Here is a 26,523-nt window from a genome sequence, read left to right as displayed (position 1 = left end):
ATCAGTGGCCGTGACTTACACAGTCACTCTGGCAGGTGGGGCGGGGCCTGATAAGAGCAGAGCCGACAATCCCAGAGGGTATCGGAGGTTCTTTCTCCATGCCACCCCCCCCCCCCCCCCACCCCCTGCCCCGCCCAATGCCCGGCAATCCTCGGCTCTTTCTCACCACCCCCTAACCAAATTTCATCTTCGGCATTTTGCCTCCCCCACCCACACTCCATAAGTATCGTGGTATTCCACCCCTGCCACCGCCCCCCCCCCCCCCCCCCGCAGTATCCTTTTTCCGCAAACCACATATAAATGCAACCCTCTCCCCCTCTCCCCCCATGGGGCTCCCTCTAGCCTGGTACAGGTTAGCACTGCCAGGTTGGCAACCTGACAGTGCTAACCCATGCCAGGGGGCAGTGCCCCACGTCCCTCTGCCCCCGGGGGCTATACTTAGCTCTGCACCCCTTGAGGGATCCCCTCGGCTGCTTGTCGTCTGGCCAAACCTGTTGCAAAGCTTGCTGATGTCACGTCATGTCGGTGAGGTATGAATATTTGATGAGGGAGGATCATGTGGCGGGGAGGCCACTAATAACATTGAAATTGATGCAAATCTATTAAAATGAGGTTCGCGCCCTTTGTGGGCTAGTCCAGGCTGAAAATCGCCTCCCTTATCTATTCGTTGGTTAACTTTCCACAGGGACTCTGATGATTTACCTTCAACTCATTGATTATAATTGTTATCCATACTGATTCTGTTACCGGGTATGATCATTTGTCTCACTAAAGTAGTTAATCCGCCTTCACTGAGTGTAAACATTTTCCACATGGATTGTGTTGTCACACTGTAATGTAGTAATGATTGCCAGGTGATAACTACTGGAACTGGCTCACAACTGAATCATGAGATTTCTATTCCATTCACAACATACATTCCAAAGTATCTGAAGAATGATTTCCCCAGTTATTATCATGCCGTTGCGCCATAGGGACCTTTGCAACTTGCCAAAGCAGAACATGCCCTTTGCCTATGGACTGCCTTCTCACAATTCTTCACCTTACACCATGAGCATTTGCGCAGAAGGAAATCTATAACCAGACTCATACATCTACAAGATTTTCACATTAAACAAGTCACCCCAAAACAATTATTTAAGTTCATAAGCAATGATATATTCTGTTCTGCCTGTATTTCTTAAACCAGTAGTATTTCAGTACATTAAAATAAATTCAGATCGAACAATACTTTGTGAAGTAACAATTTATTAAAGTTCATTTTTATCAAAAATGTTATATTTTTTTTAGATAAATATAATTCAATACATCATCAAAATTAATTTGCAAATAAAAATACAGGGAATAGCTAAAGATCAAATATTAGTCATATTCTTAATATTTGTTTCTGCCTTGCAACAAGTTAAGGTACCACATGCCTGTGCTTTGTCCATTTCTTTACAGTTTTCAGATTATTTCAAGAATGGCATAATAATCCTAGTGAAATTGGGAGAAACATGTTACAATAAGAGAATTGAAAATTATTAGAGTGACTTGGAAAAACTGGAAATTATGCGTATTTTTTGAGGAGATAACAAGGTGAGTTGATGAGGGCATTGCATTCGATTTAGTCTATATGGATTTTAGCAAGGCTTTCGATCAGGTTCCAAACAGCAGATTGGTCCCAAAAGGAAAAGGCCATGGGATACAAGGCAAAGCGACAAGTTGGATCCAAAGTTGGCTCAGAGGCAGGAAGCGGAGAGCAACATGGATGCTTTTGTGAGTGTTTCCAGTAGTGTTCCATAGGGATCAGCACTAGGTCCCTTGCTTTTTGTAGTATACATCCATGATTTGGAATTCAATTTTGAGGGGTATGATTAAAAATTTGCAGATGATAAAACAAGTTGGTTAGGGGATTAGTCAGGTGGCTGAACAGTGCCAAGTGAAGTTCAATCTGGGAGTGAGGCAATGGAATACAGAAAAAATGGTAGGATATTGAGAAATGTGGAGGAACATGTGGACCTTGGCATGTGTGTCCATAGTTCCCTGAAGGTGGGTGGACAGGTAGAAAAGGTGATCAAGAACGTATGTGGATATTTCTCTTTATTAGCTGGAATTGTATAATACACTAGGTACATCACAGTTGGAGCACTATGCGCAGTTCTGATCGCTGCACTACAGAAAAGATATAATTGCACTAGAAGAAATTTACAAGGATGTTGCCTAGACTTGACAGCCTTAGTTGTAAAGAAAGATTAGATCAGCTAACCTTGTTTTCTTTGGAACATAGGAGGCTGAAAGGAGACCTAATTGAAGTATATAACATTATAAGAGGTTGCGGTAGAGCGGATAGGAAAGCCAAATTCCCTTGGTAGAGGAGTTCATCACCAGAAGGCAGAGATAACAGGGTAAGAGGTTGGACATTTAGAGGGGATTTGAGGGGAATTTCATCCAGAGGGTATTGAGGATCTGGAACTCAATGCCTGCAAGGGTTTGGAGGCTAAACCCTCTTAACATTTAAAAAGTACTTGAGCATTCACTTTGAAGTGTCATAACCTACAGGGTTACAGAGCAAGAGTTGAAGAGAGAGATTAAGATTGATGACTATTTGGCGGCCAGCACGTACAAGATGGGCCAAATGGCCTCCTTCCGTGATGAAAATTTCTACGTTCCAACGGGCCATTTACCTGGAGGAGCTGAGAATGGTGCAATTACCTACAATAATTGAGAACCCATACTGAAAGGGAGTTGGCAGTGATGCAAGGGCAGTTCCATTTTAAAAAGACAGATGGCCAAATATTTTACTTCGAATGACAATGATTACAGGTTGTATGTTGCGACATTGAAACAGGGGGCGGGATTCTCTCAGCCCACGCTGGGCCGGAGAATCGCCGGGCCGGGCGTGAATCGTGCAACGCCGCCCCGACGTTGGTCTGCCGATTCTCCGGAGAATGGAGAATCGGCGCCATTGGCACCGGCGCGGCCATGGGCCGCTCTACGCGGACCCCCAGGCGATTCTCCGCCCGGGATGGGCCAAGTGGGCGTAAAAAACATCCGAGTCCCGCCGGCGCCGTCCACGTGTGGTCTTACCCGGTGGGACCTCGGCGTGCATCCATCTGGGGGCGGCCTGGTTGGGGGGGGGGGGGGCGGCGACCCCGGGGTGGCCTCCGCTGTGGCCTGGCCTGCGATCGGGGCCTACTGATCGGCGGGCCGGCCTCGCGGGCTGGGGTGGGTTGCGCCGTGCTGTCCTACTGAGGGGCTTGGAATTGTCGCTCCTAAGGGACTGTTGCCACCATCGTGTTACAACGGCGTCAACACTTAGCCTCAGGATCAGAGAATCCTGCCCAGGATGTTCTGGTGCTCTGCTCCATGTGGCAGATAACACTGGTGGGTGAGACCTTTCTCCCTTCGTCACTTAGTTTTTAAAAACATTTTCATGCGACATCGCTGGCAACACCGTCGTGTTGGGTGCTATCACTATCCTAGTGAGGCACTCAGCACATGGTCTATGTCTGAGTGGAACGCTGTGAGCTCTGTGCTCTGAGCTATCTCCTGGTAGAATGAGCGGCAACTGTGGTGTTCCCTGTTTTATAGTGCGTGTGCTCTCACTGGTGATTGGCTGCGATGTTATGTGTGTGCTGATTGGTCCAACTGCCTGCCCATCAGTGTGTGTGTGATTGCACCATGATATGCTGATGTGGATATCATGACAAACACCACAGTATTTGTTGCTCTTCCTAATTGCCCTTGAAAAGGTGGTGGTGGTGCTGGGGGTGGGGGGGGGGGGGGTGGCGGGGGGGGGGGGGGCATTTAAACTTCATTCCTCTTTACAGTTAGTGCCTTCCCAGTAATTTATATATATATATAAAATAAAGGTATCATTGTGGTACCTATCAGAGACAAATCTGTGTTTGCATCCTTGTAGCTTTAAGTCTCAATTTTGTTTTTCTCTTGACCCACAACAACTGGGTTTTGTTGCAGGACTGTTTTTATTGAAGTGATTTAGTCCAACACTATATTCGGTGCTAAAATTAAATGAGTAAAGAAGAAAAAATAGCTTCTGAAACATTTATGCCCTGCTCTGCCCTTACCTGACATTGACTCGGCACTCGTTTGATTGCTTATAGCAATCGGTGGCTCCGGGATCTGATAAGTCATTCCAGAAATGGCTGAAGGACTAATGCTATTTGCGGTTACATATGGAGAGCTGTATGGAGAGCTGTAATACTGTGGATATTGTCCCTGTGTGAAGCCGGGATATGCAGTGTATTCCTGAGAAAACAGAAGCAAGCACCAATATATTAGGTTATGGAAAAGAAAAATCACTTCCGTACAATTAATGCCGGAGGTTTTCTGTGGGTTCTGAATTCACAACCTCTGGGTTTGCTAGTACAACGCCAATAGGATCTGGCATGGGTATCAAAGGAGGTGGGGGGGGAGCTGTCAAGTCCATCTTGTCAGCAGAAACCAGGTGGGACAGGCGATAAAATATAGATCGGACCCCAAAACCAGCTTAATGGCCTGAGGACATCCTCTGCAGATGCTTTGCTCAGTAGAATAGGGTTATTAACCCTATAGGGGTGGTCCAAAAGGCCCCCTTCCCTTTGCCTCCTCTTGACAACATGAGCTGATAATTGATCTCCAAGAAACTGAAAGGAGCAACCCAGGAAAGAAAATTATGTTATTTCAGCACATTCCTTCCTTAATTATAAAAATACTGGAATTAGGACGGGTAAGGCAGTTTGATTCAGGAATCATCTAACCAGAGTGAGTTGGCATTCTAGATGTGAGGAGAGATGTTGTAGGAATATAGAATTTAGGAGCAATAGTAGATTATTCAGCCCCTTCCTTCAGTTTACTGCACCATTTGTTTCAGTGGCAGCCGGTCTTTTTGGCCAAGGTTTCTTTGGGGGGGGGATGGGATGGGGGGGGGGGGGACGACAAGTTGATCTCCTTGTTTGTTGGGGCGGAGGAGATGGCTAAGATTAGGAATGTGATACAGCAGGGCAGTACGGTGGCACAGTGGTTAGCATTGCTGCCTCACAGCACCATGGTCTCAGGTTCGATCCCGGCTGTGGGTCACCGTCCGTGTGGGGTTTGCACATTCTCCCCGTGTTTGTGTGGGTTTGTGTAGTGTACACGGCGCACCTCACAAAGTCCAGGATGAGCCGGCTGTTTGAGGGGGTGGAGGATGTCTGTAAGCTGTGTGGGAGGGGCCCTGCGAACCATGAGCATATGTTTTGATCCTGCCCGGAGCTGGAAAGGTTTTGGAGGATGGTGTTCAGCACCATCTCGGGGGTTTGACATGTGGATGTGGAACCCGGTCCCCTGGAAGCCATATTCGGGGTGTTGGACCGACCGGAGCTGCAGGCAGCTGCGAGGGCAGATGTTTTAGCCTTTGCCTCGCTGATTGCTCGCAGGCGGGTCTTGTTGGGGTAGAGGTCAGCTTCAGCGCGTTGTGCCTCGGTGCGGCGGGGGGACCTGTTGGAGTTTTTGACCCTGGAAAAATTTAAATTTGCTCTCAGTGGGTGAGTGATGTGTTCTACAATTGTTTGGGTTTGTTTATTTGGGATTTTGGGGAGTTGGTTACCGTTGATTGTTGAGGGGAGAGGGCTGGGGTTCTTGGTGGGTTAGGAGGTTTGTGGGTTGTTGCAAAAATGTTGAAAATTTGTGGAACAAAAATACTTTAAAAAATAAATTACTGCACCATTTAATAAAGTCATGGCTGATCAGGTTCGGGTCTCCACTTCAGTTTCCTGTCTGCCCTCCCCCATCAATCTTGACTCCCTCGTCAATCAAACATTGATCTAAATCAGCCTTGAACAGTGACCCAGCCTACACTACTTTTTGGGGAAGAGAATTCCACAGAAACGATTTCTCCTCATCTCTATCTTAAAAGGGAGACCGCTTATTCTTAAACTGTGTCCCCTAGTCCTAGTCTCCCCACAAGAGGAAACAATCTTCCTGCTATCCACCTTGTCAAGTTCCCTCAGTGATGCCAAAAGACTGGCAGCAATATATTTTCAGGATGAAGGGAAACTGCTGCCCTTGTCTTTCCAGGGGTAGTCACAATAAGAAGTCTTACAACACCAGATTAAGGTCCAACAGGTTTGCTTCGAATCATTAGCTTTGGGAGCACAGCTCCTTCCTCAGGTGAGTCCAGGTGAAGGAGCTGCACTCCGAAAGCTAGTGATTCGAAACAAACCTATTGGACTTTAACCTGGTGTTGTAAGACTTCTTATTGTGCCCACCCCAGTCCAACGCAGGCATCTCCACATCATGGTTTCCCGGGGTACAGATTGTATGGTTGGACAATTTTTGGATATTGTATCTTGTAGATGGTGCACTCACAATGCTCAGTGGTGGAGGGAGCGAATGTTTATGATTGTGGGTGACGTGCCAATCTAGTTAGCATGCTTTACCCTGGGATTGTGTCAAGCTTCTCGAGTGCTGTTGGAGTGGAGAGTATTCCATCACAACTCCTGCGTTGTGGCTCGCGCATGATAGAAAAGGTTTTGGGGAGTCAGGGGATGAGTAACTCGCCACAGAATGCTCGGCCTCTGACCTACTCTTGTAGCCACAGTGTTGATGTGGCTGGTCCAGTTAAGATTCTGGTCAATCGGACCCCCCCAGGGGGTTCAATGATGGAAATGTGATAGACTGTCAGGGGGAGGTAGAGACTTTCTCTTGTTGGCGATGGTCATTATACGGTACGGCATGTCATCAATGTTACCTGCCACTTATCAGCCCAAGTCTTAATTTTGTGTAGATTCTGCTGCATGAAGCTTTATTTTATTGGTTCCAATTTTTTCAAATACTAGCTCAGATAGTGTAGGCACAATAATGTCAGTCTGAGGGATTATGGCACTGCCTACAAGTATCTCAAAAGATCTGTAGGTGAAGAATTGAATGATTTCAATCATACCTGTTGTGCACTGTTAAAGCCTGCAGAGCTGCTGATTGTATTATTTCCCTGATAAATCCCTGATGTTGCTGTCAGACCACTACCTACAAAATGAGAACAGATCCAATTATATTCACAGACAAAGAATAAACACATATTGACACACATACCATGACTGCAAATCTGCCCTATTTTCAGCATGCTCATGTAATTTGCATACATATCATAATGACCCTATTCCTTCACCCCACCTCCCCCCCACCCCACCCCTCATTCCGGAAGCCATTTGCTCCAATTGATTTAAACAACTGCTGGCTTAAACAATCCAATTTTCATGAAACAATACGTGTAGTGAATGTTCGGAGATACGATGAAACATTTACAAATGGACATAATAATGCACAGGCAGATTTATGAATGGAGACAGTTACAGATGGATAGGTTTGCACATTGATCGGTTTACAGATGGACAGACTTACAAACAAGCAGGTGGGAAAGTTTATAGATTGGCATTGGACGGATTTATATAATGACAGGTGAGGTATACCAGATAGACAAATAGACACTTTTACAGGCGGAAGACCTCGTGACGTGGAGCTAATAATAGCTTATTGTCATAAGTGGACTTAAATGAAGTTACTGTGAAAAGCTCCTAGTCGCCACATTCCGGCATCTGTTCGGGGAGGCTGGTATGGGAATTGAACCCTATATTACAAGCCAGCTGTTTAGCCCATTGTGCTAAACCAGCCCCGAGGGTGTAAACCAGTGAGGGTGTAAAGGAAAATTGAAGAGATTCCCAGGTGGACAAACAGATTCCTAATGTGATATATTTATATGTGGATCAATGACATATTAAGATTTTAGTATATAGATCACTTTGAAGTTGAATAGACAGAGCAAAATCTATAATTTTGTCAAACCCTTCTATTTTAATGCTTCTTTTGAAATAGCAAAGCACTCTCATGCAAATACATTGTTTGATCTCAAGAGGTTCACAGATGGGCTGGATAGACTTATTGATTGACAGATAGATTTATAGATAAATAACCAAATTAAGATGTAAACTAGCAGATATATAGGACATAAAGTGGGTAGGACAGATGGTAAGCAGACAGACAGATTTATAGTCAATCTCAGGGTAAGGTTTCAATGGCCACGATGACTCTTTGGCAACTTCTGATGGAAGCGTATGTCTATTCACGATGGACAATAATTAGAATTAGTTTCGACTCAGCTCTGGTGGCCCCCACAGTTCAATTGTCTGCCAATACTCACTGTCAAGGCTCACTCATGGCCAATTGTCACTTGCGGGATTTCAACTGAGCCAGGATGACCAGATTTTGGAAGAGGTCACTGCTACCTTTTGTGTGAAAAGGTGCTTCTAGATTCTGCCTCCAACTAGCCTAGCTCTAATTTTAAGATTATGCTCTCTCGCGCTGGATTCCCCAGCCAGGGGAGCTGTTTTCCCTACCGTACTGAATCCCTTTGTCACGGTAGCACAGTGGTTAGCACTGTTGCTCCACAGTGCCAGGGACCCAGGTTCGATTTCAGGTTTGGGTCACTGGCTGCGCGAAGTCTGCACGTTCACCCATGTCTGCGTGGAATTCCTCCCACAAGTCCCAATAACGTCCCAACGGACCGCGGTGGCCTCCCCGGACAGGCCCAGAATGTGGCGACTAGGGGCTTTTCACAGTAACTTCATTGAAGCCTACTTGTGACAATAAGCGATTATTATTATTACTAGGGGATCATCACAGTAACTTGATTGCAGTGTTAATGTAAGCCTATTTGTGACACTATAATAATCTTTATTATAATAATCTTTATTAGTTTCACAAGTAGGCTTACATTAACACTGTAATGAAGTTACTGTGAAAAGCCCCTAGTTGACACACTCCGATGCCTGTTCGGGTACACTGAGGAAGAATTCAGAATGTCCAATTCACCTAACAAGCACGTCTTTCGAGATTTGTGGGAGGAAACCAGAGCACCCGGAGGAACCCCATGCAGACATGGGGAGAACATGCGGACTCCAGACAGACAGTGATCCAAGCGGGAAGTGAACCTGGGACCCTAGTGCTATGAGGCAACAGTGTTAACCACTGTGCTACTGTACCGCCCACTAATAAAGATTATTATTAAATACTTTGATTAGATCACCTCCGAGCTTTGTAAACTCAAGGAAATACAGGCCAACTTTATAAAATTGTTTTCCAGAATTTTAACCCTTTAAGGGTCATTCTGGTAAATCTGCAGGACCTTCAAGGACCAAACCTTCAAGGACCAATATATCTTTCCTGTTGTTCATTGCCGAAAAATGACCGCAGTATTCCAGATGGAATCAGACCACAGCTACGTATAACTGAAGCATTACTTCTTCACTTTTAAACCCTAATTGCCTTGAAAGAAAAGCCAACATCGCATTAATTCCTTTGATTATATTTTTGTGCTAGTGCAGACTGACTAATGAAAAGATACAAAGAACAAAGAGATACATGCAAAAGGTATTGATAAACTGACAAACATCGAGAAACAGAAGACAAGTCTGGCAATAGCAGAACAGACCAGACACATCTGTAGGTGCAATGACTTGTGGGCAGACATATAGACAGTCAGAAGAGATGGGAACATTAGATATGAATTTGAGTTGAAGATTGACATGTTCATAGAACGAACGGTTCATAGGGCATATAGAAAAGGAAGAGAGGGCAGGCAAATGGTCAGACAGATGAACAGACTTGCAATATGTTAGAAACACTAGGTTTGGTTAAAGAAGAAACATTTATATAAATCTAAGATTACGCATCGGGGGGATGGACAGATGCCTCATTTGACAGACTAAGATAGGTAGATTTATATATTGTTAGTTTTTCAAATGGGCAGATGGAAAACATATTAATTATATATTAGTAGCTAGATGGATTTACTAACCCAGAGATTCGTAGCCTGACAGGTGGTGAGAATTATTGATGAATGGATGCAGATTGACAGATGGGAGGATTTACTGATTAACAGATGGTTACATTTGAAAGATAGGCTGATTTCCAGATGAATATATTTATATATTGACAGATTGATGAATAGCTAAAACGTTTGAGTAGTTTGTAGATTGATAGATTATAGATGGAAGGTGGTACTGATGCGGAGATTTGTAAATTGAAATGCCTTTTGATGGATAAATAAACAGAGGAATTTATGAATGAGCAGATGGACAGGTTTTCTAGGTAATTATATTTGTTTGAAATGTGGGAATGCTGATTAGCATACTGAGTGATCCGTGAATTTATAGATGGGCAGGATTATTGACACTTTTTGGATTCAGCACCAGTGGGAGCAGGGCTTGATTTAGGCTTAAGTGAATTAAGCTACAGCTCAGAGCTCCCCAAAGTGAGGGGCCTCTAAATAAGAAAATAACTGACTCAAATCAAGTTTTCTCATAATTGGTGTTAAATAAGGAAAATATTGGAAAGTGAACTCTGTAAATATGGACTTTTTGTTCCACTATGTCAAAAGTCTGCATGTATATATATATATATACATGTGGCAACACAGTTACTAGTCATATTGAGTTCATGAATTTGTGCAGATATAATAATTATTCATCTCGAAGTTTCATGAAAATCCATTGAAAAATATTAAAGTTAGGCAAAATGAAAGATTTTGTTCAGTTACCCCTACTAGTCACAGAATTATTGCCTTTGCCTTAAATAATAATAATAATAGCTTATTGTCACAAGTAGGCTTCAATGAAGTTCGGGGAGGCCGGTACGGGAATGTATCTCACTTTGAAGTTTTAACCTGTACACTCGGTGTACAATATCCAGTAGTCTAATGGTTTCAGCTGCTTGGCGGCATCAGTTGCTCCACGAGTTGCACGAGGATTGCTTTTCTCTTTGAGACAAGGTGAATATATTATTGAGTAGATATGTGTGTAAACTGGGAAATGCTCAAATCATTTTGGGGTCCTGATTGCGCCTGACCAAAACCTTTCCCTGACACAAGCTGGGAAGTACATGCAAAGCCCACTTCAGCTGTAGCTGATAGTTATAGTTCAATCTCTTACTCATCGTCATACTGGTAACATTGAAATAGGTGATACAAGGAGCGAAGATGGCATTCTGCAAGAGACAACAGAGGAATTAAAGGTTGTGTTCAAGTTAGAACGTTGGTATCGTGCGTTGGATTCATCCCTTTTGCCTTGGAGGACTCGGGTGAGCGCCATTCAGCACAAATGGGGACCAGACGGGATGGCACTTGTGGGCATCTCCCAGGGAATAGGAAGCCCCAGCTGCCTGCCCTTTGGGCAGGGTGATGCCCTGGCACAGCTGGTACCACCTGGGCACCGTGACAGTGCCAGCTTGGTGCCAGGTTGGCACTGCCAAACTGGCATTACTTGTGCACGCACGGTCAGGCCCGGGGGTGCACTGCGTGGGTATTGGGAGGCGGAGACACTCACATAGTGTGTTCAAGCTGTGCGGTGGGGGGGTGGGGGATGTCGGGGATTGCTTCAGGGACCTCGGAGATCGGGACACAATTAAAAATGGCGTCCTGATCTCTTGCTACACTGGGGAGTTCCGGTGAGCAGAGCTATCAGTGTATGAAACAGGGCTATGTGCTGCCGCGCGTTCACCGCTGAGGCCCCTTATGCTGTGAGTGCCGGGAAACACGCGGCTAAATGTGCTTGCTATGGGACTTTGTTCCCATTTAGTTGAATTGAGCCCCTAGTCATCCAGTATAGAAGAGTCTCTTCGGCCCATTGAGCCTGCACCGTCAAAACTACACAAAATCTACACTAATCCCACTTTCCAGCACTTGGCCCATCGCCTTGAATGTTATGACATTTCAGATGCTAATCCACAGAAAGGTTTTGAGGTTTCCTGCCTCTACTACCTTCACAGGCAGTGCATTCCAGACTCCCACCACCCTCTGGGTAAAAAAACATTTTCCTTTCCTCAAATCCCCTCTAAACCTCTTGCCCCTCGCTTTAAGATTATGCCCCCTCGTTATGGACCCTTCAACTAAGGCGAACAGATACTTCTAATCCAAGCTGTCCATACCCCTCATAATCTTCTACACCTCAATCTGCCCTCGGAATCTCTCTTGGAAGAAACCTGAGAGAGTTTTGATGAAATTGAACTCAAAGGAAAAGAAAACCTCCCTCATGTGGGTAAATAAATGTCTCAGATAAACATCTATGTGGAAGTGCAAACTTCAATGAAAATCCATCCTGAAGCTAATATCTTGGGGAATTTCCTTATTGGGGAATTTCCTTGTTGGGGAAATGAAGCACCTCCATGCTTATATTAAGGAAGATGGCAGTGCCAACCTGGCATCCTGGCAGTGTCCATGCCAGTTAATATGCGGGATCAGCCCCGCATCTGTCTGCAGCTCTGGCAGGTCTGACACCCCGGCAGCACGGTGGCCCAGTGGTTAGCATTGCTGCCTCACGCCAATGAGAATCCGGGTTCGATACCAGCCCCGGGCCACTGCCTGTGTGGAGTTTGCACATTCTCCCTGTTTCTGCGTGGGTCTCACACCCACAATCCAAAGATGTGCAGATTAGGTGGTTTGGCCATGCTAAATTGCTCCTTTATTGGTAAGAAAAAATGAATTGGGTACTCTAAATTTTTTTTTTTTTTTTTAAAAGGTCTGACACCCAAATATGCCCCCAAGGGACAGGGCTGCAGTTCAATTTGCAGTATCGCCGACATGGTGCTAAAGTAGGAGACCCAGAACCTCATGAGCTTGGGACACGACCAGAACATGTGCACATTGTTAGCTAGAACCCTCCCACAAGGCTCCCACTTGTCTTCCACTGCCGCAACCAACCTACTTATCCTAGATCTAGTTAAGTGAGCCCTGTGCACAACTTTCAATTGTGTTAACCCTAATCTCGCACACAAAGATGTAGCATTCATCCTCCGCAGACCCTCACCCAGGCAAATTTAACAGTGAACTGAACACACATCCAAATTGGGCAGAGACCAGCTCACTTCTTAATTCATCACCGTTAGGTCCAAAAATGGGCACAAATTAGCTGTAAGGTGTATAATACTTTGGTGTTTCTACTGTCTGTGGTTTCAGACTGGAAACAGGCAAATGTATTGCTGGTGTGATGATGGAAGGACAGATGAAAGACAGATAGACATATTTACAGATTTATGTTGGGACGATGATCTTGTTTACAAATGTACAGATATGCAGTGATATAGTTTAAACAAATGGAGTGATTGGTAAACTAACTGTATACATTCCCCCCGCCCCCCCATCCCCCCGTCCCCCGGCAGGTTTTGCAGCATTGCATGTGGCATACGATTGGCCACCGGCGAATTCTTCTGGTCTCATCGAAGTCCGTGGGCCTCTGCGTGGCTCGCCCACCCTGCTGTTGGGGAACTTGCAGCGGGAGGTGGACTGCGCGCAGCGGGCCCAGACGATCCCAGCTGTGGGCGGGCGGGGCAGGATGATCTGGCCCATAGACTGACAGTCGGGAAGGTTGACAGAACATCATTTGCAAAGATTAGTTTGACAATGGGGACGTAGGGTTAGATTTTCCAGCTCGTGCCGGGATCGTTGGATCCTGCTGAAAGTCAATGGACTGATGGCTGGTCTGCCGAATCTCCTGGGGAGGGTCCCACCGTGGCAGGGAAATCCTGGCCATAGTTAAGAGATAAACACGTAATGGCTGGAATTCTCCGGCCATTGGGATTCTCTTTTCCCACTGGCAGCGCATCCCCGCCCACAGGTTTCCCGGTGGCGTGGGCTGGCTTCAACGGGAAATCCCATTGACAAGCAGTGGGAAGATAGAATCCCGCCGTCAGCGAACTCAACACCACCGAAAACATGAGGCTGGGGGACTGGAGATGTATGGAATCTTATGTGTTTCAGTTTCTGAATTAGATACAGAGGCATATGTTTATATATAAAAACAGTACAATCCGTTTCTAAATGTAAACACCACAGATATAGAGACTGCACATGTATGAATACGTTTACTGATTGAAAGATGAATGATAGAGTGACTCATAATTTACAGAAGATAAGTTGGTAAATATTAATAAAGATGATCTGTGGAGTGATATACATAATCACCCCATAAATAACCCACTTCGAAAAGATAATTGCTTATTCAGAAATATGAATAGGCTTTTACATAATTATCCATCATTCAGCTTGTGTTACTTTTCATTTAAAAAAATACATGCTTGTTTCGCTTAAACTGAATGTTAACACATAATTGAAGAAATTAGCATGCAGAAGTTATTAATGCCCCACTCTCAGAGGGAGGTATATTAATGTGTGGAGTTAACATGAAGCACTAAAGGTGAGGTTATGCATTTTCACCTACATTAATCTATCTCCCACATACTATTTGTTGCAGTATCTTGTCCAAACCACAAACTACAAAACCACCAGCAGACAGTACGGTGGCGCAGTGTTTGGCACTGCTGCCAACGGTGCTGAGGACCCGGATTCGATCCCGGCTCTGGGTCACCATTTGTGTGGAGTTTGCACTTCTCCACGTGTCTGCGAGGGTCTCAACACCGCAAACCAACATTATTCAATTACTCGGGGGCATATGTTTAAGGTGCGAGGGGCAAGGATTAAAGGAGATGTCGGAGGCATGTTTTTTACACAGGGGGCAGTGGGAGCCTGGAACCCGTTGCTGGGGGAAGTAGTGGAAACAGATGCAATAGTGACTTTTAAGGGACGTCTTGACAAATACATGAATAGGATGGGAATAGATGGATATGGGCCCTGGAAGGGTAGGGGTTTTTAGTGCAAATGGGCAGCATGGACGGTGCAAGCTTGGAGGGCCGAAGGGCCTGTTCCTGTGCCGTTAATTGCTTTGTTCTTTGTTCTAACCCAAAGATGTGCAGGGTACATGGTTGGCCATGGTAAGTTGTCCCTTAATTGGAAAAAAATAACTGGGTACTCTAAAAATTATTTTAAAAAACAACATCACCTTTAACATAACAAAATATCCCAAATATCGCAGGAGCATTATGAAGCAAAACTGGAACAGAGTCACATAAGACGATATTAAGGCAGATGGCCAAAAGCTTGGTCAGAAGTAGGTTTTAAGGAGTGTCTTAAAGGATGAAAGCGAGGTAGTAGAGAAGGGGAGTGGTTTGGGGAGGGAATTCCAGAATTTAGGATCTAGGCAGGTGAAGGCAACGCCACCAATAGAGGTGTGATTAAAATTGGGGATTTTCTGGCTGCGCCCACCACTGGGATCATCCAGTCCTGCTGAAAAGTTATACCCTGCAGAGAGTCCTGCCACATGGGACCAGAAAATCCCAGCCAATGGTTTCAGTTTTCCCAATGTTTAGTTGGAGGATATTTCTGCTTCCCTAGAGCTGAATGTTGGATAAACAGTCTGGTAATTTAGCAAGAGTTAAAGGAGCCAGAGAGGTGGTGGTGACATGAAGTGAGCCTCAATTGACAAACAAAATATATATTAAGAAAGCTATAAAAAATGTAGGATTTCCAAAGTTGCACAGAATGTCCAAAATTAGTTATGCAATATTAAGATGGCAATCAAATACATGTGACGTATGCATGAGCTTGATTAGCCTTGCTGGTAACATCTTTACTGGATATTCTCAGTCGATGTCAACGATTGTAACCAAATCAATGTTCACCTTCGCAAATTGACACCCCGGCAGCATGCACAAATTTCACATGCACATTCTTCCTCCTCCTAGGAGGGCATTGGCGACTGAGGACTTCCATTGTGTTGGTCCATAAATACGCTTGGCATAGTACTAATTAGTTTGACATTTCCTTCTGCAGTATGGCTAACCAGAGAACTGCCATCAGGTGTATTGGAAGCATTTTCAACCTCTTTGACCATGTTATGAAGTCCAGAGCTGGGCCTGCTGCCACTGTGCCACAGGACCTCCCCACACTACACATTGCCATACATTTAAGCATCTTAAAAGCTGTCAGACATTCCTTTTCCCTTCCAAATCCCTTCACATTTCAAACCGTTCCCCTCACCTGTTTACACCATGTGGTATCATTAACAAATTTCCAAAAAGCGAAAGGGATAAATTTATGAAGGAAAATACTGATAGATCTATAGGACAAGAACAACGGAATGAGAATAATTCCAACAAGCTGGCACATGAATAACGGGCTAAATGGTCTCGTTTGGTGCTATTTTAATCCATGATTCTATGATAACCGTTACGTTTTACCTGGAAAATGTAAGGAAAAGAGTTCATCTTAACTCTAAGATTTCAGTGAAGATCCTGTGTGTCTTTTGTTTCAGGTCACGTTGATCTTTTTTACATCATAAATCATAATGAATATTTAAATGAACATTATGACATCAAATTGCTCTTCAAACGAAAATTGCGAAACATGATATTCTCTAATTAATGAGGCGCTATTCCGAAACGTTGATCGCGGAGAGAGAAAAAAAGGCATTCTCCTACTTTTCACTTCTGAGGCAATTACATGGCTTAAATGGTTCCAATTACATGTTGGGGGGGGGGATGGAGACGGACCTTTCCTTCACAGTTCGGTTACATCTCTAATTGGGTTGACCAGAGAGCAGCATTGACCCGTTGTTGCAAAATGATTAGGGGATCAGATCATTACTCCTAAGAGTTTGAATGACGACAACCTGGATGCATGCAAAGAGGAGAAGCTAGGTGAGAAAGGCATATGGAACGGAAGTGCAAAAGATTCAAAATAGCTATTTGAATAAACAAGCCTGCTGATTTACTGTGATCAGTGTTATTGCTGAGCGTTTTTATGCCGGTTACCAGTTGCACCCACCCAGGCATTGACACAAATACCTTCTACGAAGGTTTTGCTGTGCTTTGCTACTGTTTATATCTGCATTCTCTGACAGGAAACAGAACCAAATACATTTGGTGAGCTTTGCTGCTACAGACAGCAGAGGGGGGGGGGGGGGGGGGGGGGGGGGAATAACGTTAAAACCTCAGTAACACTGACAGCAGAAATGGAAAAAAAGATGGATGATGGTGTCCCAAGCCTCATTCTTAATGGAATAACTAATTTTGCAACTTGAGCTTGCACCTACAACAATAACTTATATTTCTACAGCACTTTTAAGGCAGCAAAACATCACAAGCTTCACAGTAACATTGTACAATGACAACTTTACACCAAGCCATACAAGGGCAGATGACCAAAACCTTTGTCAAAGAGGTAGGTTTTAAGAAGTAATGTGAGATAGAAATGTTTGTGGAGGGAATACCAGATTTTAGGACTTAGACCGCTGAACGCATGGCCACCACTTGTGCAGCGCTTAATATTGGGGATGCTCAGGGGGTCAAATCTTGAGAAGCTCAGATAACTCAAGGCTGTATTTGTGGAGTTGGAGAGGAATATCGGGATAGCTGGGGCAAGGCCATGGAGGAACTTGAAAACAAGGATGAGAATTTTAACATTGAGGAGTTGCTTAACTGGGAACTAATCAGATCAGCATGCACAGGATGAGTTACGACTTGAGCAACAGAATTTTGGTTGACCTTAATTTTACACAGGGTAGCACATGTGGCAGGCCAGCCATGAGGACATTGGATTAGTCTCGAGGTAACAGATGCATTAATGCGAAATTCAGCAGCTGTTGAGCTGAGGAAGGGACGGAGTCAGGCGACGTTAAAGATGTGGAAATGAGCAGTGATGGAGTGGCTATGTGGATCGATGTTCATCTTGAAGTAAAATATAGCACCAAGGCTCTGAAGTCTGGTTCAGTCTTAGTTGCCCAGAAGAGGGATTGCGTTGGGGGCCAGGGAACTGAATTTGTGGTTGGGCTGAAGAATAGCTTCCACCTTCTGAGAAAAGCTCTGCTCACTCAACATTGGATATCGGGCAAGTGGCCAAACAATTTAAAGTTAGTGGCGGGGTCGTGCTGGTGAGGGAGAACTGGGTGTCAACAGCATATAGGTGGAAACTGTTTTCGGATAATTGTACTGAGGGGTGGCATGTAGCCGAGAAATAGAAGAGAGCTGAGGATAGATCCTTGAGGGGCACTAAGGGAATGATGTGAGAGCGATTGCAAGTCATCTCTGGCTATGACTGGTATGAGAGGAGTCCCACTCAGCTGGATGATGGTGGAGAGGTGTTGGAGGGGGATGATATGGTCAATCACATCAAAAATTTCAGACAGAGTTGAGAAGGATGAGGAGGGATAGTTTATCTTCATTACAGTCAGTTAGGATGCCATTTTGATAAGATCTATTTTGGTACTGTGGGATCAATGATCTTGGTTCGATTGTAAGTTCAGAAGTTAGGATGTTCCTCGATAATTCTACAATGTTCAGCACCATTCATAGCTCCTCAGAGACTAAAGCAGTCTGTGTGCAGCAAGACCTGGACAGCATTCAGGCTTGGGATGATAACTGGCAAGTGACATTCACGTCACACCAGTGCCAGCCCATGATCATCATCGACAAGAGAGAATCTAACCATCCCCCCTTGACATTCCACGGCATTAACATCCGTGAATCCCTTTGTTATGCCTTCTTGTGGAAGACAGGCACACAAAGTGGTTAGAAGATAAATTGTTTCCAGAGCTTTGAAATGAGCTCCAAGTATTGCAGTGTTATTAAGTGTATTTTTTATTGTTCTCCACATGGCTGATGGACTGTTGCTTGGTACCTGACTACAGTGGAATAGTAAATGGGGTACCCTGGATGTACATTCTCACAGCAATTATTTCTCGAACTTTACAAATAATCTAAAAATATAACATTGCTCTTTCTTCGAAAAAAATAATGCCTCTTGTTGTATTACTCTTTGGTAATATATTGTTACTCTTTGCTTCGTAATCCAGAATGGTCTGATGGTGTGATTCTGAAGAAACCACCAATCTTTAACTTAAAGCAAAACTGATTTATTGAATAACGATTGATTAATATTGAGTTTGCACACTCCCCAGAACTATAACTAGTAATCAAGTAATCGATATTAAAGTAATAACTAATTCAAACTACACGTGCTGCTTCTATCTATTATTAACTATGCTGTGATCTATCTCTCTTACACTCCATTGTCTAGAAACACGGGGAGAATGTGCAAACTCCACACGGACAGTGACCCGGAGCCGGGATCGAACCTGGGACCTCGGCGCCGTGAGGCAACAGGGCTAACCCACTGCGCCACCGTGCTGCCCGAATAAGCGACTTTGAAAAATAAACTGAAAACTTTAAAGGAACTTTGGTTTGTTTTCTTTTCTGAAAAAACATTATTCGCACTGAAGCTTAGGCGGCAAAAATGTTTTACCTCCTCCGTCTGTGCTGCAGCAGCAAGCCACAGTCTGTCTTTTCCTCAAGCTCCGCATCATGCTTCTTCACCATATTTTTCTCTGCTGACTGCTCTGTGTGCCTGTCCTGCACCAGTTTTTCAATTTCCTGCTGTGCCAGCTCTGCTTGACTTCTCGCATTTCCTCTTTTAAATGTTGTTATCGGTTTCCAGTAAGTCATTCTCCGGCTGTGATGTACTGTTAAAGCTGCATCTGCAGTTCACTAATTTGCTGTCTGGTCTAGCACTGCCATTCTTTCCTTTTTCATGTCCTTCTATTTGAAGCGTGTGCTTTGACCCGAGGTTCAGGATGTCCCTCCTGGATGCCTCTCCCGCTAACTGTACTGCTTGCGGTTTCTATTCCATATGCTCCTTTCCAGCCATGATATGTCCCACTTGGCCCTCAGTATTTCCAGGTCAGCTATTATATTCTCTAATTCTAATTTTTCATCTTGGAGTGCTGTAAATGCATGGAAGTCTTCTTCTTTAGTTGCTGAACTTTCTGAGTTAGCTCTCTTTCCCTTTTTCTGTCAAGAGCTCTTCATGGTTTTCAATATCGACCGTGGGAGTTTTAATAATCTGGCTTTGCGTGTTATCTCATAATGATGGAGTCTATCCAATCTGTAAACTCTGTGACTCTGGCAGTCACTTTCTTGCTTCTGTTGGAAGTTGCTTTTCAATGGGTGTCTTGCCTTCAACCCATAGTGTCACCTCCTTTACCTCATGGTTTACTGAGATGATCTGCAACTGTTTCCAACTGCTCAATGCTAGGATAACAGCATTATCTGTTTCAGTGACTTGGAACATACAGCTAATATATTTTACTTTGTGTGTCCATCTGCTTTGGAGTGTTCTGAGCTGTTGAATCTCAATTTCCCCCATAGGCCATTTAGAATGACTTTGCTCAGTTTCTTCTGGTATAGTCTGAGTGGGATGATGTTACTCTGTGCTCTGGTATCGAGCTTCATCTTCAGATTTATGCCTGTGAGCTTATTTCTTACCCTCTGCCTGATCTGAATGGCGTGCAAGTTTCTTTTCTCTGGGGATTGTCACATCCAACCATTTCCTGGCATTGTAGGATTCCTAAGCTTACTGTGTTCTCAAACTCATTGGCACCTTCCAGGATTTGGATGTTTTAGATTCTTTTACTTCTCATTCATCCTGTTGCTCTGTCTCTGATAACTCATTTGCCATTTTCTTTCTTTGTTCTGCACATCTTTTCCCAGTTATTGAGCTTCTCCACAAGCTCTGCAGTTTGAACTATATTGGGGACATTTCCTTGGTTTATGAACTCATGTAGTGATCCACAGCTCTAATATATCTTTCTCAGGTGTGCACTTGTTTGTTAAGGCACTAGCCCCGCTATCTTTCTCTTGACTTCCTCATCTGTCCATTCATGGCTTTGTTTGCTCTGGCAAAGTCAATATAGCCTTCGATAGTGTGAACTTGTCCTTTCCAATCAAATATTTTGCTTCTTCAGGGTGATTAGAACCTAAGATGGGCAGATCTAGTAGCCTTTCATTGGTGTCCTTGGATTTACATTTTCTGGCTGCATTTTTCAATCTTGTTAAGAAATTGTTGACAGGCTCACCTGGTTCCTGTCTCAGGCTTTGAAATTCTTATCAGTGGATCTGTTGATTCGACTTTGGTAGAGAGGTCGCCCAAATTTCTTCAACAATTTTGTCTGGGTTTTTAATGTTGTCCTCATTTGTTGGCCAACTATTAAAACAAATTATTATCCCTCCTTTCCACAAAAGAATGTAGTTGCCCCTTTCCTCTTTGGCAATGCTTTTAGAAAGTGACTGAATGTCAGTCTGCAATTTGTTTAAGCTCTCGAATGCCTCTATATTATCAGCCCATGTGCTGGAGCTGTGCATTCGTTCCTGTGGCAGTAACCGTTTCGTTTTCAAATCATTTGCTCAGTTTTTCTCTCTCTCTGACACAAATTTGGATTGATTTTTTTCAGTTGAGTTCAGCATTAAATGGTTGGGTTTTACTCACTGACATCCGCTGCCACCATGCTATGTCTTTCTGTTCCCAGAGGTTCAAAACAATCACACTTTTAGACTTAAAACATTGGACTTACATTAAGTGTATTTCCTCCTGATCTACATGTGGCTGATACAGTGTTGCTCAGCACCATACAGTGCAGCAGTAAATGTGGTACCCTGGATGTATAATCTCGTAATAAATCGTTCCCAGCTCTTTTCGTAACAATATAACACCTCGACTATCAATATCCCGGGGATCACTGTTGACCAGAAACTGAACTGGACCAGACATATAAATACCGTGGGTACAAAGGCAGGTCAGAGGTTGGAAATATGAAGGCGAGTAACTCCAGACTCCCTCAAGCTCATCCACAATCTCCATGGCACAAGTCAGGAGTGTGTTGGAATACTCTCCTCTTGCCTGGGTAAGTTCAGCTTCAACAATCTCAAAACCATCCAGGACAAAGCTCGATTAGCACCTCATCCACCAGCCACACATTAATTTTGATGCACCGATGCACAGTCGTAGTTATATAAAAGATGCACTGCAGCAACTCACCAAGGCTCCTTCAACACCTTCCAAAAATCCAGACCTCAACAACCTGGGAACGACAAGAGCCGCAGATGCATGGGAACACCACCACCTGCATGTTCCCCTCCAAGTCGCACACCACCCTGACTTGGAAATATAGTGCCGTTCCTTCACTACTCCTGGATCAAAATCCTGGAATTCCCTTCCTAGCAACACTGTGGGTGTATCTACACCACATGGACTGCAACAGTCTAAGAAGGCAGCTCGCCACTACCTTCTCACGGACAATTAAGGATGGACAACAAAATCTGGCCATCCCATTGACATCCGCATCCCAAAAACAAATAGAAAATAAGGACATTTTTTGGAATGATAGACATGGATTTGGGAAGCGACAGCACGTTCAAGGTTGTTGGAGAGCAAAGGGAGATGGGACGGTAGACTGCAAGGCCAGAGAGGTCTTGTGGATGAGTCCAGAACTAGTGGGAACTGTTTTAAAATTAGGGGTTGCCCTTTTAGGACAGAGATGAGGAGAATATTTTTCTTGGGGTTGGGGGGGGGTTGTGTGACTCTGGAACTTGCCTCAGAAGGCAGTGGAGGTGGGGGTCTTTGAATACTATTAAGGTGGAGGAAGATTGATTCTTGTCAAGCAAGAGAATCAAAGGTCATGGGGGGAAAGATGGGAATGTGGGCGTCGAAACACATCAGCCATGATGTTATTGAATGGCAGAGCAGGTTTGAGGGGCCGAATGGCCTATTTCTGCTTCTATTTCATATATTCACATATAAAAGGGTTTTTCTTTGAAGAGGGGGTGATGTTATTGTTGATGAGTGCTGCACCTGTTTCCAATGTACAGCAGAAAACTGAGGAATTGTTTGTCCTAAGCTCCCCTCACCCCAGAACTGTGCCACTTATTCTACGTAAAGGTATTTTGAATGCACGGATGGAAGGGACAGCTGTAAAAACTTTGGTAACTAGGCCATCATTGCAAATAAGGCCCCTTTAAAAAAGAGAGCGCTACAAGATGCCTCAATGGCACGTGGCCCTGAAGCTCTTTTGCACAAAACAGGAAGTATGGGTTTTACTTCTGTATAAACTCTTCTTCCTTCAGGCCCCAGTAGACCTGTTTTGTCTGAACTATTGCATGCAAAATACCTAACTCCTTTCTTCTGAATGGAGGGCAGAGGAAAGGTGGGTAGCTTTATTGCTGTAAGGCAAAATCTTAATAACTGATACCTAAACAAAAAAGCCCTTGTATCTTTGAGCCTGGAAACAAAGCAGGCTGGAATTTTCTACTCTTAACAATGTCACTTCATATAGATCCATCATTCTTTATTAAGACTGTCAATGGGAGGACACAGCTTAAGGCAACCAGCACGAAAAAGAATCTTAATGTTAAAAGTTTATTACCTGTACTGAAGTAATATGATATGCTGCTTTACTCATACAACCTTAATATGACGCCCTGCTTAATTCTGTGGGAGTTACAGATAATTTCATTCCCCAGGAATGTGAGCATTAAATACAATGAAAATAAAACTGCTAACAAAGTGCCAGTGATTATCACTTAACGGACTGAACTACAAGGCACATTCCAGGACATGTTCAGAACTAAATCTATTGAATAAATGGGACATTGTACATGGTTGGGAGTGTCCTTTATATAAAGTAGTGTCATAACTCACTCGCGCTTAGGACACTTATGATTTACAACTCTTTCATGTAGCAACGTTATACATGTAAAGCACTGGGTCTGGATTCTCCGTTTCAGGGACTATGTCACCACGCCATTGTGAAAACTGTGGCCTTTTACGGCAGAAATACTGGCGTCAAAAGGCCACAGATTCAGAGCCTTGCAGGGGGCTAGCAGCGAGCCGTTGTGAAATCCGCAGCTCCAGCTGCAGTTACGGCCCCCCACCCTTCCGGGTCAGAGGCCGCGCATGCACATGGCGGCAGCCTCCAGTGGCAGCAACGTGCTCCATGGCGGACTCAGACCGCGGAGCTGGACCACGGAAATAGTGCCCCCGATCGGTCATGCGCCCAAACCAGACTGCCCACTCAAAAATACCCCGGTCCCGTATGAGGAACCCTGTCCTCCAATCGGCCCACCTCCGACCATGGCAGCCGCGGACTGAGTCCGCAGCCGCCACGCGAGTATCCTGAACGGCAGGATCATGAGTGGTCGAAGCCATCGGGACTTCGGCCGGTCGGAGGTGGAGAATAGTGGGGCGGGCCTCTGACAATGGGCGAAGGTGTGGGACACACGGCGCTCCCCGAGTACGCCGCTTTTCGGGGGCAGGAGGAACCGGCACTGGTCCTGATTCCATGCGTGGAACTGGATTCTCCGCCACGGCACCAGACGTGATTTCGGCATCGGGGTGCGGAGAATCCAGCCCCTGATCATTTCGGAGCAATTTGTTTCCTCTCCATCTTCCCAGACCATATATCATCCCCAAGCAGAAGGCAGCCAAAAAACTATCTCTAAGGTCTCTAAAAATGGCAATGCCCAAATGTCCTCTCTATATGAAAATATTCAAACATGGCGATTTTCTTTTGGTGGTTTTTGTTTACTCCATCCCTTCTAAAGTGAAATGTTTGATCTTTTCCTCAATGCCCCCTCGCATCAAGGCTACAGACTCCAAGATTATGGCGAATCATTCATTACATTGCATCTGCTATCTACCATCATGTTCTCCTTTAACTGGTTTATACATTGAGAACATGACAATATCAGATCCAAGATGTGGACATCGAGGTACATTTAGGTGTTGTAAGAAAGCTACTGGGGGAGCCTTTTCTGCTTTTAGAAGCCGGGTCTTGTTTTGGCCAGTTTTACTTACTTCAGCAGCAATGGAAAGAAATTCTAATTACTTCAAATTGTACACTCAGCAACACTCCATGAATTTGTTCTATAAGATTAATTTACCTTGTCGACTGCAATAATACTCACTTCATGGCCCTCAAGTGACTTATCAATCACTTGTCTAGTCAATGACAATCTAGGACATTAATCCAGGGCTGAAGAATAGGAAGCCAGAGAATTTTTTTTTTAAATTTCGAATTAAAGGGCGATTTAGCGTGGCCAGTCCACCTATCCTGCACATCTTTGAGTTGTGGGGGTGAGACCTACGCAGACAGGGGGAGAACCTGCAAACGCCACATAGCGGGATAGTGACCCGGGGCCGTGATTGAACCCGGGTCCTCGCCGCCGTGAGGCAGCAGTGCTAACCACTGTGCCGCCTCAAAGCTATAGAAAATTAAGCACAGTAGTAAATTTCAAAATCCTGATTCATATCCAAATTTTGTAAGACTGCTTGATAAAACAAATATCCCAAACTGCTAAATCTAGGCAGAATTCAAAGGTTAGCATTGGTGGCTGAGGCCACTATCACAAATGTAACGTGTCATGAGAATGTTGCTTTAAGAAATGGTTAGCTGCTCATGTTACTGCAGTGATGTCAGAGTGTGGGTGGAGCTGAGCTCTGGTTCTGCTTTTTAGTTTCACTTTGAGAAAAGCTTGGGTGTGTCTGTCTTTTTGGTTTCGTTTTTCAGTGTGTTGCAGCTGAAGCCAGACAAAGCAGCTGAATTGTTGAGCTCTCTGCCATGAAGGACTAGCTCTTGATCATTTGGTGAATTCAGAAATTTAAATGTTTTCAGTACTGAATGTAAACCCTGATGTGCTCCTGTTCCAAAGATTTATTAAGTCTTTTGGGTGTAAAAGGACAGCATACAGGTTACTTCGTGTTGTAGTCTTTGGGGGTTATCTTTGAATTAATGGTTGCTAAGATATTCATTGTTTGTTTTAAAAACATTAACTTGAGTTCATAGAATAAATTGTTTTGCTTTAAAAAATACTTTTCATTTCTGCTGTACCACACCTGTAGAGTGAGCCGTGTGCTCCCCATACCACAATCTATTAATAGTTGTGGGTCAGGTGAACTCCATGATGCACTTTGGGGTTCTCTAAACCCTGGCCCATAACAAACGGAAGATTGGAATTTATATCATGTGTTTCATGACACCAACATGTTTCAAAGCACTAATTTTTAAAGCGAAGTCACGACTGTAATGTAGGAAATATGACAGCCAATTTCTACATGGCAGGCGGCAAGGTGGCACAGTGGCTAGCACTGCTGCCTCATGGCACCAAAGACCTGGGTTCAATCCCCGGGTCACTGTCCGTGTGGAGTTTGCAAATTCTCCCCGTGTCTGCATGGGTCTCACCCCCGCAACCCAAACTTGAGTAGGGTAGGTGGATTGGCCACGCTAAATTGTCCCCTAATTGGAAGAAAATATTTTTGAAAACAATTTCCACATGGCAAACTCCCTCAAAATGAAATGAATAATCAGGTTACCCGTTTTAGGTTACAGTTCAGGGATAAATGTTTGGCAAGACTCTTGGGGCAACTCTCCTGCTGCTCCTTGCAAAATGCCATGGGATCTTTTAAACTCACGTGAGCAGCAGACGGGGTCTGGTTTTATCACCTCATCTGAAGGATGGCAGCTCAGACAGTGCAGTACTCCCTCAGTACTGCACTGATATGCCACTCTAGATTTGTGCTCATGCCCGGAATGATGCTTGAACACAGGACCTTCTAACTCAGAAGCATAAGTGCTGCCAATGAATCCTGTCTGCCAAGATAAATTTGAAGGAAACATTTGAAGGAGGTGCAGGGAGATGTAAAAATGGGGGTTAGGGAGAGAATTTCAAAGTGTGGTGCCAATTTGATTGAAGGCTTTGCCACCATGGTAAATGGAGTAAGTAGGAAGTGCACAGTACACCAAATTTGTAAAAGCAAGTGGTGTAGGCAGGGAAGAGAGGCTCGAAAGGGCGGCA

General features: G+C 44.4%; 1 protein-coding gene across 6 annotated transcripts in view; it reads right to left on the bottom strand.

The window, feature by feature from the left end:
- Window positions 1-26,523, bottom strand: part of LOC140428539 (protein phosphatase EYA1-like) — a 324,148-nt gene that overhangs the window by 134,976 nt on the left and 162,649 nt on the right. For all 6 annotated transcript variants that reach the window (XM_072515114.1, XM_072515116.1, XM_072515112.1 and 3 more), the window contains 2 exons: window positions 6,905-6,987; window positions 4,071-4,251 (listed from right to left, as the gene is read on the bottom strand). In XM_072515114.1, the coding sequence (XP_072371215.1) occupies window positions 4,071-4,251; window positions 6,905-6,987 (264 nt within the window). The remainder of the gene's footprint in view (window positions 1-4,070; window positions 4,252-6,904; window positions 6,988-26,523) is intronic.

This window comes from Scyliorhinus torazame, chromosome 8, assembly GCF_047496885.1.
Source record: "Scyliorhinus torazame isolate Kashiwa2021f chromosome 8, sScyTor2.1, whole genome shotgun sequence".
NCBI classification, from domain to species: Eukaryota; Metazoa; Chordata; class Chondrichthyes; order Carcharhiniformes; family Scyliorhinidae; genus Scyliorhinus; species Scyliorhinus torazame.
Note: the sequence above shows the minus strand (reverse complement) of the source record. Positions and strands in the feature narration are given on the sequence as shown.